Raw genomic sequence first — 17,511 nt, forward strand, 5'->3', positions numbered from 1 at the left:
TTTAACAAAAACCCACCAATTCACTATCTCAAAAAATTAGAATACATCATAAGACCAATAAAAAAAACATTTTTAGTGAATTGTTGGCCTTCTGGAAAGTATGTTCATTTACTGTATATGTACTCAATACTTGGTAGGGGCTCATTTTGCTTTAATTACTGCATCAATTCGGCGTGGCATGGAGGTGATCAGTTTGTGGCACTGCTGAGGTGGTATGGAAGCCCAGGTTTCTTTGACAGTGGCCTTCAGCTCATCTGCATTTTTTGGTCTCTTGTTTCTCATTTTCCTCTTGACAATACCCCATAGATTCTCTATGGGGTTCAGGTCTGGTGAGTTTGCTGGCCAGTCAAGCACACCAACACCATGGTCATTTAACCAACTTTTGGTGCTTTTGGCAGTGTGGGCAGGTGCCAAATCCTGCTGGAAAATGAAATCAGCATCTTTAAAAAGCTGGTCAGCAGAAGGAAGCATGAAGTGCTCCAAAATTTCTTGGTTTTCAAAAAAACACAATGGACCAACACCAGCAGATGACATTGCACCCCAAATCATCACAGACTGTGGAAACTTAACACTGGACTTCAAGCAACTTGGGCTATGAGCTTCTCCACCCTTCCTCCAGACTCTAGGACCTTGGTTTCCAAATGAAATACAAAACTTGCTCTCATCTGAAAAGAGGACTTTGGACCACTGGGCAACAGTCCAGTTCTTCTTCTCCTTAGCCCAGGTAAGACGCCTCTGATGTTGTCTGTGGTTCAGGAGTGGCTTAACAAGAGGAATACAACAACTGTAGCCAAATTCCTTGACACGTCTGTGTGTGGTGGCTCTTGATGCCAAGACCCCAGCCTCAGTCCATTCCTTGTGAAGTTCACCCAAATTCTTGAATCGATTTTGCTTGACAATCCTCATAAGGCTGCGGTTCTCTCGGTTGGTTGTGCATCTTTTTCTTCCACACTTTTTCCTTCCACTCAACTTTCTGTTAACATGCTTGGATACAGCACTCTGTGAACAGCCAGCTTCTTTGGCAAAGAATGTTTGTGGCTTACCCTCCTTGTGAAGGGTGTCAATGATTGTCTTCTGGACAACTGTCAGATCAGCAGTCTTCCCCATGATTGTGTAGCCTAGTGAACCAAACTGAGAGACCATTTTGAAGGCTCAGGAAACCTTTGCAGGTGTTTTGAGTTGATTAGCTGTTTGGCATGTCACCATATTCTAATTTTTTGAGATAGTGAATGGGTGGGTTTTTGTTAAATGTGAGCCAAAATCATCACAATTAAAAGAACCAAAGACTTAAACTACTTCAGTCTGTGTGCACTGAATTTATTTAATACACGAGTTTCACAATTTGAGTTGCATTACTGAAATAAATGAACTTTTCCACGACATTCTAATTTATTGAGATGCACCTGTATATATATATTCAGGGTTGGGGAGTAACGGAATACATGTAACGGAATTACGTATTACAAAATATAAGTAACTGTATTCCACTACAGTTACAATTTAAATCATTGGTAATTAGAATACAGTTACATTCAAAAAGTATTTTGATTACTGAAGAGATTACTTTGCATTTTATTGTCATTTGTTTCATTTAATATTTAGTTCTTTCAGATGGAAAACATTTATACATATAAATGATGCGATCCAAAGTACATCTGAACAGCGGTGAAATAATTAAGTTTGAAGTAAGTTTAGAGCAGAAGATATAGAAATAAACCTTGTGTAAATTGTCAGCTTTACGCTAAACTAAAATGCTATTTCTAGTCATTTTACATGCACGTTACCAGGCAGGATCATATTTTTTTATCAAGAAAACTCACGTTGGATCATAATTTCTTTTTTCTAGTAAGACCTTTGATATTAGGGCAAAAATCATATTCTTGATAATAATTTTTGTATTGTTTTCCTGTAAAAATATCTAAAAATCCTTAAAACGAGATCAATTTGATTAATCTTGTTTTAGAAACAATACTGCATAAGATATTTAGGTTTTTCAGAGAATGTATTTTTAACATGTGTATTTAATCTTACTGTACTGACAGAGTTTTATAGTCAAAACAAGTGAAAAAATCTACCAGTGCTGAAGAGGTAATGCAAAGTATTTAGAATACATTACTGACCTTGAGTAATCTAACGGAATACGTTACAAATTACATTTTACAGCATGTATTCTGTAATCTGTAGTGGAATACATTTCAAAAGTAACCCTCCCAACCCTGTATGTATGTATATATATATATATATATATATATATATATATATATATATATATATATATATATATATAATAGTTATGTATATTTATTATGCCTGTCCTCTAAACAGAAATCTCAGAAACAAAATATGGAAACTTGTTTCTCTGTTGTCAGGATGTTTTTTATGCAAGATCTCCAATCTCTGATCTGGATCTTTTTTGATGTCAGAATCATGCATGCCCAAGTAAATTCTGTTTTATTCTGTAGGTGTTCCTTTTAGCTGGGAGGAAGAGAAAGAAGAGCAAAACATCCAATTACCTTATCTCCATCGACCCTACTGACCTGTCTCGAGGTGGCGAGAGCTTCATTGGCAAACTAAGGTATATGTTTAAAGATAGTTCATCTTGTCGTGATTCATAAGGTAGTGTAACCTAAATCTATACTGTTCTTGTCGAGGCAAGAGACATGCGTCTCTCTCAAAACATTTAAACGAGATCTTTAATGAATTTGTGAATGCACGTGTGTGCTGCTCACGCAACTGCATGAGCCTATTTAAAACAGTAATTGGGTTCACTACTAATGTGCGAGCACTGGAGTGTCCTCATTTGTATGAGGAGTGAGCACCTGTGTGTATGCTGACATCAGAGTATGGTTAAACCACAGCATATGTGAAAATATATACTGCACCTGCAACACAGTATTCATCTTAGACATGGAGTGAGGGTATGTGTAGGTGTGTCTGAGTACATGCCTTCATTCTGTTACTACAGAGAAAAGATAACATCTTAACAATAGAGTCAGCAAAAGTGGGGAATCAAAATGTCCAAAAAAAAAAAAAAAAGACTTCATGGAGTGATAATGAGATTTGAGATACAGTTTTTATATATAGTGATTTGAAGCAACAAATATATATAAAAACAATCTGCCATTATAATTATATTAGAAATTATACATTATTATTAAAATAATATTGAATAATATTGAAACTCAAATTGAATAAAGTTAACTGAAAGTTGAATGACAATGTGAACTTCAATGTTGTCCCCCCCCCCATTTTTACTGTACTGCATCCAGACATTTTTTTTTAAATAATTTTTATTAAATTTTCATTACTGTAATGAGATTTTGTAATTTATTATAGTATATTTTTTTAATCAAAATCAGCATATTTTCTTTTATTAAAATCAGGTAGTACAGCAAGTACAGTTATGTATGAATACTTTACCATTTAAATAGTAAAGACACTGAGTGGGCTCTTTTCCCCCATTACAATAAAAAGAACGAGTTTTTTTTAGCTTTATAAAAGTAATGAGAATTTTTAGAGGGAAATTTGCTTAATTTTCAAATAAAATAAATAAATAAATAAATAAACATAAAATAATAATGGTACAAGAATACACTCAATTTACTTTATGCAAAATATAATATAATATAATATAATATAATATTATATAATTTTATATTTATTTAGTTATTTAATTATTTATATGACCCAGGCATGTTCTTGAATGTCTGTGTGAGATTTGGGGTTCACTGTTTTGTGACTGGGATAGGCTCTAAAAAGATCTTTTAAAAAATCACCATTGTAAGAATTCCTTCCTTTATCCCCACAGATCGAACCTTATGGGCACCAAGTTTACGGTATACGACAGTGGTGTGAACCCAGTTAAAACCACCTCCAGTCTAGAAGCCGGCAACCTACGGCAGGAGCTTGCAGCTATCTGCTATGTGAGTTTATGAGAATGGTCTTTATTAGTGGCCAGCAAAGAGCCAGCACCCAGCCCTAAGGGCACTCAATCTATTAGTCAGTGAGGGCACAAGCAGACCATGAACCAAGCCTGGCCTCTGGTGGTTATTACTGGGACAGCAATACCTCTGATGGAGGGAAAACAGGAATAAAGCTCATATCTATAGATAAAGGATTTCTAAGAATTTGTCATCCGTCAAAAGATTTGTGAGTCACATGTATATGCAATCATAGTGGTAAAGGGCCAATTCAGATGTCAATGATTCTGTTTGTTCATCTTCTGTTCCACAGGAAACTAACGTTTTAGGCTTTAAGGGACCTCGAAAGATGAGTGTCATTATTCCTGGAATGAACATGGACCATGAAAGGGTCTCCATCAGGCCTCGTAATGTGAGTGCATGGCTTTTTAGAAAATTACAAGTGGGCTGTTAGCATGTAGGCCTGTGTAAGTGGACTGTGTGTATATTAACCCTTTAATGGTCTTGAATCCTGGAAGATACCATTTTGAGAGACCATGAGTGAGTGTGCCAGATTTCTGAGAAAATATTGTAAAGGGGTCTTGAAAATACTCGGGTCAAGAGACTTTGTGTAAAAACTCTGGCATCAACCCAGAATCTATCTGAAAATAACCTGGCAGCATTCCATGAGAAGCCTGCTGACCTTGAGGTAAATGTTCCTATCTTTTTGATGTTATTTTCATGGTAGATACAAAAATGTGAAAATAAAGGCAATATTTTGAAGAGTAACATGAAATTATATTATTTTAGTCCTAATGTAGTGGACAATAAGCAATAAATTAATTTGTTATTTTTATCTTCCTGATCGTTTTAAGGGTTAGTACTGTATATGAGCCAGAATGACAATAATGTTAAGTATCATTTATACAAGTTTGATGCTGACCCGTATATATGTTAAGCCTGAGTAAACCAGTAACCCTTGGCCTATATAGGCTATAGATGATAGTGTTAGCAACGAGTCTACATGCTTTAATGGAAAGCTAATCCCTCCCTCAACATCTGTCTTTTGCTTTGCAGGACCATGAGTCTTTGCTGGCTCGATGGCAGAACAAAAGCACTGAGAATGTGATAGAGCTCCACAACAAGACGCCTGTGTGGAACGATGACACTCAATCTTATGTTCTCAACTTCCATGGCAGGGTCACCCAAGCATCCGTCAAAAATTTTCAGATCATTCATGACAATGACCGTGAGTTAAAACATAATTTTGCAGTGGTTTGCATCTAGACCCTTTGGGTTAAAGCTGAAGTGTGTAATTTCTGTGCCACTAGCATCACTAAACGGAATTGCAAAAATAATTACTGTTCAAACAGATACCAAAAAAACTCCCCACATCATTCATTGGTTGTACATACAGATAGTTCCAACCCAAACTTGCGCCATTGGTCGAGCCAATGTTGCCGTGTCGAGCTAGATGGGCTGCTCAGACAAACAGAGGAATGTTTTGATAGCGCATATACAATAGGTGAAATCAACCTACAAATGGCTTACTTATAGTTTACTCTGCATTTTAAGATGTAATACGAAAGAGAATTGTAACATAAAAAAAAAAATAAAAAAAAACATACATCAGTTTTAAGTGCTTTGATGCCTACAAGTAACAATTTTCAGATTTGATATGGTGGTTGTGATGTCACACTATTGAAAAATAGTAAATAGTATTTAATTTTAGCTCAGTATATGTCAATAGTAAACTCTGCTGGAAAGATTAGATTTACAATATTAGAGTTCATTTTCAATTCTTTTGAAAAAAAGAAAAGCGCTTTTCATTAAATTGTCAATTTATCAATCTACTGGTAAAAATCACAGGCGTTAAGTTAACATACTGTCTGTGCTGGATATACTGCAGCATATACTGTATGTGGAGCAAATATATTCCAGAGATGGATTTTAGATGGAAACACAATAGAAAACATTTAATTTTACTGTAACTTTTCACCCGTTTATACACAGCAGACTACATAGTGATGCAGTTTGGTCGTGTAGCAGAGGATGTCTTCACTATGGACTACAACTACCCCATGTGTGCCCTGCAGGCATTTGCTATTGCTCTGTCCAGCTTTGACAGCAAGCTGGCTTGTGAGTAGCAGCCTCTCTGCCAGCCATGACCAGAAAAAGACCCAGCCAGTCTGCTTTACAATCAGAAACACTGAGTAAGTGATGCGAGGTAAACTCCACAGCAGCAGAGTCCCTCTCTCAACATCCACCTTTGGAGGCATGAATGTGTATGGCCTTTTTTTTTTTTTTTTAAAGGACATGGCAGTGGGGCACAAAGCACAAAGACTAAACCACTGTTTCTCCTTTTATCTGTTTAAATGGGGGAGAGAACATCATAAGGTGATACATTCATTTTTATCAGCTGTCAAAATTGAATCCCCTTTTTCTTTCTTTACTTAACAGACATTTTTGTGTTTTGCAAGGTAAAACTAACATTTTGTTCATGTTAAATGGAGAATCATTTAAAGTCGTATTTGTGCTCCTTAGAATACAAGAAAAACGTAATTTTGCCATGGTCATAATTCTACATGAATAAAGCTTAATGTTCACTAACATTTTAACTTGATTTTTCACAAGAAATGTAACGTGTAGCTGTGATTTATAACAGTTTGAAAAATTGGTTTACTTAAAGAGATAGTTGACCCAAAAAAGGAAATTCTCTCATCATTTACTCAGCCTCATGCCATCCCAGATGTGTATGACTTTATTCTGCAGAACACAAATGGAGATATTTAGAAGAATATTTCAGCTCTGTAGGTCCTCAAAATGCAAGTGAATTGGTACCAAAATGTTGAAGCTCCAAAAGCACATAAAGGCAGCATAAAAGTAATCCAGTGATATGATAGGTGTGGGTGATAAACAGATCAATATTTAAGTCCTTTCTTGCTATAAATTCTCCTCCCTGCCCAGTAGGTGATGATATGCACGAAGAATGTGAATCATCAAAAACAAAAGAAGAATGTGAAAGTGAAAGTGGAGATTGATAGTAAAAAAGGAACTATATATTGATCTGTTTCTCAACCACACCTATCATATCGCTTCTGAAGATATGGATTTAACCACTGGAGTCGTATGTCTTTTTGGAGCTTCAAAATTTTGGTCACCATTCACTTGCATTGTATGGACCTACAGAGCTGAGATATTCTTTTAAAAATCTCCGTTTGTGTTCAGCAGAAGACAGAAAGTCATACACATCTGGGATGGCATGAGGGTGAGTAAATGATGAGAGAATTTTCATTTTTGGGTGAAATATCCCTTTAACAAACTGACTTTTGTGAAGTGATTTTGAATGTCACTGTCATATGTGATATGGCTTCAGTTTGACATAAGTCACCTCTGTCATAAAACACTTAAATATGTAATGTATCAGTAATAATACATGCTTTATGAGGGCTCCATCATTCTTTGCCAGTGTATGAAGTCATATTTATTATTTATGTATTTATATAGATTTACATATCATCTTCTGCTTTTGTCTTACCCCTTTGCCCATAATTCTCTGTGCTTCAAGCACAATTTTTGACAAGGTCACTTTCACACTCGAGTGTCTGGTGCAGACTCATTAAATTTAAATGATGAATGTGTGATAGTTTTACAAAATATATGTAATCAATAGGGGTTCATAACCAGACTGCATTAGTTTCACATCAGTGGTGAACTGTACTTTGAAACGTGAAACCCAGATACCACTTTTTATGTGGACCTTAGTGCCGTCACCAGTAGAATGACCCAAAATGAATGGTTTACTGATTTTACATGCACACCAATAGCTCTAGTGTAAAAGTGCCCAAAAACCTAAACGGTGGCAAAAGTATATTGTATGTTATTTTATGTGAGGGTCAATATCAGTTTAAGTACATTATCATCTCAGTTATACTGACCCACTACATTGTAGGGGAATGTACTGAATGGAGCACTTTATAAAGAGTTTAATTGTGGAAAGCTTTGTGCCTTTGGACAAGACACTTGAGATGCTTGAGGTTGATGGGATGCAACATTGTTTTCTCCAGCTAGTGTTTATTTATCCTGAAACTACCTGAGCTTCTGTCTTATTTCTTGAGAACAACCTGTATATTTGCAGTATACCTACAGTATACTGGGCTGTAGCTTTCCAGAATGAATATGGTTCAGTTGCCTGCTTGTGGAAAAGCTGATTTTTTTAAGAACAGAAAAACAACTATTTGGATTCTTGTTGACAAAGTGAGACAATGACATATGCAGTTTGTTTACAAGCCATCCATGAAATGTCCCGCTGCATGCGTATAAAACTGCTGTAGTGCAAAATTGACAAGCATGAAATTGTGGAACGAACAAAGTGTCAAAGACAAAAAACTCAATGCAGCATATTTTTCCCCCCTAATTTTACTAGTTTGTAAATGTACACATCTTTGCTAAACAATGTTGATGAGTGAATCAAGGAAGTAAGTGGTGTTTCATCAGTGTGGTAATTGAATTGCAAATCAAAAAGCCTAATGTGTGATATTGTACCTTCCCTTAAGCCAAATTGTTCTTAGCGCATTTTAGAAGTTAATTTTCATTTATAATTTGATAATATGGCCTCAATGATTTAGCTCTGCTCAATTATCCAAAAGCATGCCTTGTTTCAGATGATTTTTATGATATTATTCCGGTTGAAAGTCAAGGTCCCAGTAAAATCTTGAAAATCCAAATCTTTTGTTATCATCTAATAACTAATAACATTAGTTTTTCCCTGCAGTCTCATTTGGCTTAGTGATGAAAATTACTTGATTACTAAATTTGAGTTATTACTTTATTTATGAATACAAGATACAGACAAGACATGTGCTGTAAATGGCTGACCTTAATTTTCACTCATATTTTAACACCTAGTAGAAAACTGTCAAAACATTCATCTCCTTTCTATTTTTTTTTACTATTCACTTTGATCATATTAAAATTATAGCTTCAGACATAACATTTTAAAATATATCTCTTCCCCAGAAAAGTATTTTTTAATATTAACTTATATTATTATATACACTACCGGTCAAAAGTTTTGAAACACTTGCCTGAAATGTTTCTCATGATCTTAAAAATCTTTTGATCTGAAGGCGTATGCTTAAATGAAATTAGTTTTGTAGACAAAAATATAATTATGCCAACATATTAATTTATTTCATTATAAAACTAAAATTTAATTAAAAAAAAAAAAGTTTTTGAAATTGATGACTTGGACCAAATAATAAAGAAAAGCAGCCAATAAGTGCCCAACATAGATGGGAACTCCTTCAATACTGTTTAAAAAGCATCCCAGGGTGATACCTCAAGAAGTTGGTTGAGAAAATGTCAAGAGTACATGTCTGCAAATTCTAGGCAAAGGGTGACTACTTTGAAGATGCTAAAATATAACACAGTTTTGATTTATTTTAGATTTTGTTTAGTCACAACATAATTCCCATAGTTCCATTTATGTTATTCCATAGTTTTGATGACTTTACTTTTATTCTAAAATGTGAAGAAAAAAAATTATAATAAAGAATAAGTGTTTCAAAACTTTTGACCGGTAGTGTGTGTGTGTGTGTGTGTGTGTGTGTGTGTGTGTGTATATATATATATATATATATATATATATATATATATATATATATATATATATACAATTCTTAGGCATATTGAAAATAAATCTGTGATGTTTACTGTAAATGATTTGTTTAAATGGTTCATGAAACCATTCCAGCTTTTTTACTCTTTGTCAATGTAATGCTCTAACAATTTTGGGTTTGCTCTGGTAAAAACACTGAAAACTAACGTGTTTTTCTGCTATTTTTATCTTTTTGAAAAAAAAAAAAAAGATTCTCACCACTCTGTTAAGTGATAATGTATAAATGTTATGTCACATTGTTTTGTAAAATGTTTACATTGGTCAATATACAGTGTTTGTATACAGTACATAAAAAAATAAAAATAAATCTAAACTTCAGTGAATTTTTATATCTCAGATATTTAGGACTAAGTCAATTTACAATACTTTAAAACTACTGTAAATAGTCAAATGAAAGTCTGTACACAATCATTTCTGTTCACTAAACTTTTATGGGCAAAAGGTGTTATAAACATTTAAGTGCCTGTTTTTTTACAGGTCATCGGATAATCTAACATGTTTTAGCCAATTATCGCATCAAGCAAGAGTGTTGTACTGAATATGAGGATTGTGATTCAGCCGTATGTACAAGGCGAAAGATAATCACAGCCATGCTTATATTCAGTAATATAATAAATTGCGAGTGTGATATTGATTTTATATTTATAGTTCTATAAAGAAGAGGTTAATATAGAATAAATTACATTTCAGACTCAAAATGGCCAACTGTTTTGTTTATTTTTGCTTTGCCAATGAAAATAGTTTAGTTACACTGTGTCTCATTTACTTACTGTGTGTTCACACGTATCAGTATTTGTGCATAAAACCTATGCAAATGTTTTCATGCAGAAATCAGGATTTTTTTTTAAATAAGTTCCTACTTCATTTATTCTAAATTTGCAATAAAACCACATGTATGCAAAAATCACAGACCCCCTGAGGCCCCCAAAGAATATGTTAAGCCAAAATGTTTTTTTAAGGGTTACTAAGTAACCATTCAGTAGCTTGATTCGGAATAGGTTCTGCATACAAATGTAGCTGATCATGTGTAGCCCTGATCTATAAAAAGGACTGTGTCTAGAAGGGAACTGCCGGGCTGGGAAAGTCTTGTGAGAGTCCCATTTGCTGCTACTAACGTTAAGGTTAGGGTTAGATTAAGGTAGGTGTAGGATTTAACACAATAAACAGTGTATAAATCTTACATGTGACTATTGCAAGACTTTTCCCGGCCAGGCGGTTCCCTTCTAGACAACTTATAAAAAGGTGCTTATTGTTTCAGATAGTTTTGAAAATGGCACACTTTGCTTTCTTGCTGCATGTGCTCTCAGAAAGCACTCAGACGAATGCCTTTTGAGATTGTTTGGTCATGTTTTATGCAAATTACTAATGGTGGGCATGCACTCCCTTATTTAGAATAATCCGGATGCATTAACAATAGAATGAGGGTAAGAACAAATATATGTGTGGTGAATCCAGCTGAAATTTTGTGTGAGAACTTTTTCTGTGTGCATTAGTACAGATCCTATTCACAATTATTCGTAAATGAGACCTAATGTTGCACATCGAAGAATAAGAATATCTTAACATTTAAGCGGAATGATACAAACAATTAAACATTACAAATATCATCAACCTTGGAACTGTTCTTAAAGACAGAGCAGTGAAATCTGTTAATCAGAAAAGCACGAATGATAACAGAGAACTTGTCACCCATGAGCAAAATAAGTACAAAGATTCACAGTAAAGTACATTGATACAGAGGTAGTATTCTACAGGAAGAAATAAAGGTTAATCAAACTGAATTTCATTGTTATATTTTACCAAGTAGGTCACTTCTTCACCTTTTGCTTCTTGTGACGCATTCTAAGTGTCCCAGAGGCCTGAGCTTTGGGAGACTGTGACTGACTGGAGATGATGGTTACTTCAGGTTGGTATGTTTGAAGGAAGTCAATGAGGTCTACTTCATGCTCTTCAGGATCACATTCGGCATCATCATTAAATCCCAGACTCTCAGCCTCCATCAGTGGATCCTCCTCTTTCTCCTCTTTATCGCTCTGCTCTTCTTCATTCCACTGATCTTCCTCCCCCTCTTCCTCTTCGCAGTCTTCATCATCACCATTTTCTTCCTCTTCATTCTCTTCCTCCTCCTCCTCCTCCTCCTCCTCCTCCTCATCTTCTACTTCTTCTCCTTCCTCATGCTCTTCCTCCTCCTCTTCCTCAAACTTGCAGCCAACAGCACCACCCTTTGGATAATGGTAGACATGTCTGTGATCGCTGAAGGTGATTTGTCGTCTTTTCTTGCTTGCATTCTGTTTCTCTTCCCTTTCACCTACGGACTTAAGTCTCTCATCGTCCTCATCAATACTTTTAGGAAGACAGGGCTGGTCCTCTCCAATCTCTTCCTCCTCATCTTCCTCTTCCTCATCATTTTCTTCTTCCTCCTCTTCATCTTCTTGTTCATCTTTCATCACATTCTCATTAGTACACAAGTCATTGTCACCTGACTCATTCTCATCTTCTCCCTCTTCTTTCTCCATTCTCTCAGCCAGCTCCTCAGCTGTGAATATAACTTGATCTGGCTCCTCCAGGATAACGCTAGGAAACCTGCGTCTGCGGCAGGGCATATCATACTCTGGGTAGGTCTCCTCTGGATAGCCTTTGGAGGTTATGAATATTATTAGACATGGACACTGGGCAACCGAAACAGCAATGGGCCTTTTACAAAACCCTGAGGTATACCTTCCCAGTCTGCTGTGTAGGGGGCCTCCTCAGCCTCCTCTTCCGGGGTAGCTCCCTCTCGCAGTTGTCTTTCCCGCATAATGTGGGTGATCTCCCTCAACTGTTTCAACTTTCTCTCCTCTCGCCTCCGTGTCTCCCTGCGTGACCTGAAGCCAGGGAACAGAACACTTGTTGAGTCAAAGACTAAATCAGAACTACAAACACATCACAACCACAACTAAAACACATCCTACTGTAAAATGTGTTGTTTCAATATAAATCATAGAGCTGCAAAACAAATTTAAGTAAACCAATACCACGAAGGTGAAACCAGTAGAACTTAAAGGAATAGTTCACTCAAAAAGAATATTCTGCCATCATTTTCTCACCCTCATGTTGTTCCTACCCCAAATGACTTTCATTCTTCAGTGGAACACAGAAGGCAATGTTAGGCATGTTAGGGACTGACAGACCTCATTTATACCTGGTATTAAGATGTGTTTGGGGTGATCTGATCACATGTGGTCAGGTGAGATACATCACTGTTTACACCTGGTCGCTAAATGCATCTCCTGTGACCACTTGTGTTCAGATCTGAACAGTCTCTAAATTCATGACGACATCAATAACTATGTCAGTGTGTTACTGTATGATATTATAGTGCAAAAAAGTCAGAAAAGACAAAGCGCAAAAAAACGGTGCGATGTTGCTCCCAGATGCAGTTGAAATTTAATCTAAGCACAAACGCAAAATTTCGAGCTGAATTATTAGTTACTTTAGTGGATGTCCTGAATTAACCTGAGCTTCAGATGTTTGTGCTTCTCATCTGTCTCACTGCATGTTGATATCAGACACATTGAAGAAGATCTGTGAAGTTCTCGTGCTTGTGTATGTACCCGCTTTTTTACATTTTCCAACCAGACAGTTATTTCCTTTTAAAGCCGCTCGTAAACAGCAAACTTTAAACTCTTGTTTTAGTGCAGCAGTTCATTGACTTGTGATCGGATCACCCGAAACACATCTTTATACTAGGTGTAAATGGGGTCAAAGTAACCATCAAGTTTTATTGTATAGAAAAAAGATGCATAGTGACTTTCTAACATTTCCTTTTGTGTTCCACGTAAGAAAGAAGGTCATACAGGTTTGAAACAACATGAGGGTGAGTAAACATTGACACTAAGTTCATCCAAAAATGAAAATTAAGTACATTTGAGATTAAAGAAACCATCCATGGAGTTGTGCAGGGTCAAATAGCAACTAATTACACACTGCAAGCATGAGGAGAACAGAAAAGTTCTTTGAGTTGAGACACAATAAAAGTTTCATTACCAATCTTTATTAGAATAAAGATTTACAAGTATTTGAATTAAAATGTGCAGGAAATATGACTTTTTTTTAACACTTCAGAGATGGAAAGTTCACAAGTAAGGCTGAAATTGTGCCCATTTAAAATATATATATATATATATATTTGTGTCAGAGGCAGAAGTATTACATCAGTTCTCTCAGTTTCTTTGATCAGAGGTGAGGAATAGTGGAAGGAGAGACATCTGCACTATTTACCTAGCAGATGAGTGGACAACTTTAGATATCCTCTTTTCTCTCACTTTTTCACTCATTTTGGCATGCAGCTGGACCAGCTGACAAGTAGCTGCCAGGAAGACATTAGAAAGGGGGTTAAATTCGTTTTAGATACAGTACATTGATTCACTTAAACACATTGTCCCCACATGCTGCAGTCATTGTGTCAAGGGCCAACAGAACAACAGTCAGCAATAGAATGACAAATACGAGATTTTGCCCAGATTTTTAAAAGCAAAATCTTTCAACGAATTTGTGAACTGGAAAAAAATTAATTGCCCCTGGTGTCTTAAACTTCCAAGGAAAGCTCCAACTTCATGATCTTATCGGCCATGCCTTCTCATGTGATCATTTAACCCTTGTTCCATATACAAAGCTCTTCTTTGTGTCACGAATGCAGTTGAATATTTAGATATAGCCCTCACCCCAAGATTTGTAAAACTAATTTGTGCATTAGATACACAGACTGTACAGTGAATGAGTGCAGTACTGATTGCTCTTTCACACTTGCTCCCTCCACCCTTTGGCATCCATTTGATGTATAGAGCTAAACCTCTTAGTACTGATCCAAAAGACATGCAGTTAATTGCTATTAGGCACTGCTAGGCTTATACAACATTACTTCTGATTGCTAATCCGGGTCTAACAAAAGGAGAGAACAAAGCTTCCCAGGTCTTGGACAGGATCTTAATCTACCTTATCTGGAACTGCATGTGGTTTAGTTACTGATATGCTGAAAGCACACACCACAAGAAAGAAACAGAAATATTATGAAAAAAAGAGTCTTAACTTGACAATGGTGCTATTAAATTGATCTAACATCGTGACAAGGTAGATTATGTTTTTCAACAAGGATTATTAATGTAAATGTGAAACTTACGCATTTCTTCAAATGTGCATTCTGGCTGCAGTATAGGAAATCTGCACCCTTGTCGGGGAGGTTTGTCCTTAGATGTCAGCTGTTAAAAGGCAAAAAAAGTAAATTATTGCAAAACATTTTTATTTACTTCCTAGCCCACTAAGTGCAGGCTAATAAGTGTAACTATATTCAAACCTAAGACAACAATAATTTTTGTTACACATGTATTAAAGCAGGAGTACATGTTAAAGATGCTATTATTTTTTTGTTTGTTTGTTTTTTTGTTTGTTTATGTTACACTGGCTGATATGGCAGTCATCTTGGACACTTAGCGGAGCTGATTCAGCATCATGCCAAGACAACAGTTTTCGGTTGCTGATGCAATTGTAGGAATGCACTATTTGCACTCAGCCATGGTTAATTTATTACACAAGATAGTGTCCAATAATGGGGTTTACTGAGATAAAGTGAGTTTTTGGCTCGTCATGTGATCTTAACACGGTTGCCCCCATGAGGCGACCCACTCCATGAAAAATAAAACAGCTTTTATTAGGCAGTCATCTTGGACTTTCTTCATCACATGTGAGTATATTGGACTCAAACATTATTCAAAAGTACTGTTATTCAATTACTTAAAGGTAAAAGAGGAAAATATTATGGAGTACACCTTTTTTTTACACATCAATCAGATCTCTTCTGTAGTGTCAGTATTGTTCCAGGAGTACTGCTGAAAAAACTGATTTCAAAAGTGCTTTTGGTATGGCTCACCTTAAAGAACAGGTAGATGATATAAAGAAAGATCCCAAAACCATAGACAGGGATCACCTGACCAAGAAGGTTTGGCTTGCCAGCACCCTTGGCTCTGGCGATGGCCTCTGGGTTGTAATGCTTGGTGTAATGAGACTCCGTGTCCCAGTTATCTTGATCTCCAGAGAATGAATGGCTGTTTCGCAAGGGAGGAAAATGCCCTGGCCCAACTTCAAAATAAATAGATCAATAATAATAATAATAATAATAATAATAATATATATATATATATATATATATATATATATATATATATATATATATATATATATATACAGTACTGTGCAAAAGTTTTAGGCACTTGTGAAAAATGTTGCATAGTAAGGATGTTTTCCAAAATAATGACATAAATTGTTTTCATTTATCACTTAATGTCATACAAAGTCCAGTAAACATAAAACAAGCTAAATCAATATTTGGTGTGGCCACCTTTGCCTTTAAAACAGCACCAATTCTCCTAGGTACACCTAGACACAGTTTTTCTTGGTTGTTGGCAGATAGGATGTTCCAAGCTTCTTATTCGGAGAATTCGCCACAGTTCTTCTGTCTATTTAGGCTGTCTCAGTTGCTTCTGTCTCTTTATGTAATCTCAGACTGATACGATGTTCAGAGGGGGATTTGTGGGGGCCATGACATCTGTTGCAGGGCTCCCTGTTCTTCTATTCTAATCTTTTCTATTTGCAAAAGTAATGTTTGGGAGTCTAACATTCATATTTCCTATTGACACACTAAAGCTGAAGATATAATTATCTTAAGACAAATGCTTTTGTGAAACATCTTATGTGCCTAAGACTTTTGCACAGTACTGTATATATATATCTTCAGCTTTAGTGTCAATAGGAAAATATAAATATATATAAATGTTAGACTCCCAAACATTACTTTTGCAAATAGAAAAGATTAGAATAGAAGAACAGGGAGCCCTGCAACAGATGTCATGGCCCGCACAAAGCCCCCCACTGAACATCGTATCAGTCTGATATAATAATAATATAATATAATATATTTTTATTATAAAAATGTATTATATTCAACTAGCTTTTTGATAGACATATTTTAGCGGGCAAGCTACAGTATTTTCAAGTTTTACAGGTTATACAACCTGCCTTAAAAATACAAAAACAATTTTCAGAGAAGCTGTTTAAAAATGTATTAATGTCTATAAACATACACAGTAATCAATATTTTCCCCTACAAAAATCAATTAAGATAACCATAGTAACAACTGTCATCAACACAGACAGAAATAAATCAAAATGACAAAGACTGTGAAAGCTCCTTATTTCAATGAGATCCCACATGCGTTTGTAGCAGTAACAATAACTGTAGTAACTAAGGTATTTTGACAGAGGTTACCATGGTAAAGGGATGAAACATCATCAGGGGAAAAGCGAAAGAAAATGGAAAAGTATATTGTGAAAAGGACAAAGAAAAGTGATCCTCACATTATGAAGGCACACACACTTTAGAAACACGAGGTTAATATGGGACCTGGGGAAAGAGATCACAGGGATGGTCAAATCCAGCGCTGACACTATGCGAACAGTAAATCAGGGATGAGGGATTACACATTTCACTGATCTTACCCTCCGAGTGCACGATTTCTTTCTTCCCTCTGGATAAAAACATTTTGGGTAGGAATAAAGACATACACAGGACGCTGCAAGAGATGAAGGTGATCTTCTGACATGTTGAAATAGCCATAGTGCTGCGAGTGAAAAGATGCCTAAATGCTGAAAAGCATCAGCATCACTTTTACGAACTTTCCTGTTGATTCGCAGGAGCGGAAATGACTGAAAACATTAATCCGTCATCCGGGAAAGGAGATTAATTTTACCCTGACATTAAATCACGAATCACACCGTGCCCGTTATCAACCTCTTTAATACGACTTTTTAATGTTTTACTGTTGTTTTCTCGTAGCCCTCACATTACTACACATAGCCTAATACAAATATTCAGAGTTGTTAAACTTATAAAAAACGGCC

At 35.8% G+C, this 17,511-nt stretch overlaps 2 protein-coding genes across 9 annotated transcripts in view; one reads left to right on the forward strand and one right to left on the reverse strand.

Moving 5' to 3' along the window:
• Window positions 1–6,614, forward strand: part of LOC127451997 (tubby protein homolog) — a 108,419-nt gene extending 101,805 nt beyond the window's left edge. For 5 of the 8 annotated variants that reach the window (XM_051717137.1, XM_051717114.1, XM_051717145.1 and 2 more), the window contains 5 exons: window positions 2,463–2,575; window positions 3,809–3,923; window positions 4,234–4,332; window positions 4,977–5,148; window positions 5,913–6,614. In XM_051717137.1, the coding sequence (XP_051573097.1) occupies window positions 2,463–2,575; window positions 3,809–3,923; window positions 4,234–4,332; window positions 4,977–5,148; window positions 5,913–6,046 (633 nt within the window). In that variant the 3' untranslated portion in view covers window positions 6,047–6,614. Of the gene's footprint in view, window positions 1–2,462; window positions 2,576–3,808; window positions 3,924–4,233; window positions 5,149–5,912 lie in introns of those variants that run through there. The other 3 variants (XM_051717124.1, XR_007899191.1, XM_051717159.1) reach the window with 3 other exon arrangements.
• Window positions 6,615–6,706: 92 nt separating this feature from the next.
• Window positions 6,707–17,286, reverse strand: LOC127452037 (protein RIC-3-like). The gene is made up of 6 exons (XM_051717170.1): window positions 17,110–17,286; window positions 15,485–15,693; window positions 14,738–14,816; window positions 13,840–13,927; window positions 12,298–12,443; window positions 6,707–12,214 (listed from the first exon to the last, which is right to left on the reverse strand). The coding sequence occupies exons 1-6, from the start codon at window positions 17,225–17,227 to the stop codon at window positions 11,388–11,390; spliced, it is 1,467 nt and encodes a 488-aa protein (XP_051573130.1). The 5' UTR covers window positions 17,228–17,286; the 3' UTR covers window positions 6,707–11,387.
• Window positions 17,287–17,511: the final 225 nt, after the last annotated feature.

Source organism: Myxocyprinus asiaticus, chromosome 2 (genome assembly GCF_019703515.2).
Source record: "Myxocyprinus asiaticus isolate MX2 ecotype Aquarium Trade chromosome 2, UBuf_Myxa_2, whole genome shotgun sequence".
In the NCBI taxonomy this organism is placed as follows: Eukaryota; Metazoa; Chordata; class Actinopteri; order Cypriniformes; family Catostomidae; genus Myxocyprinus; species Myxocyprinus asiaticus.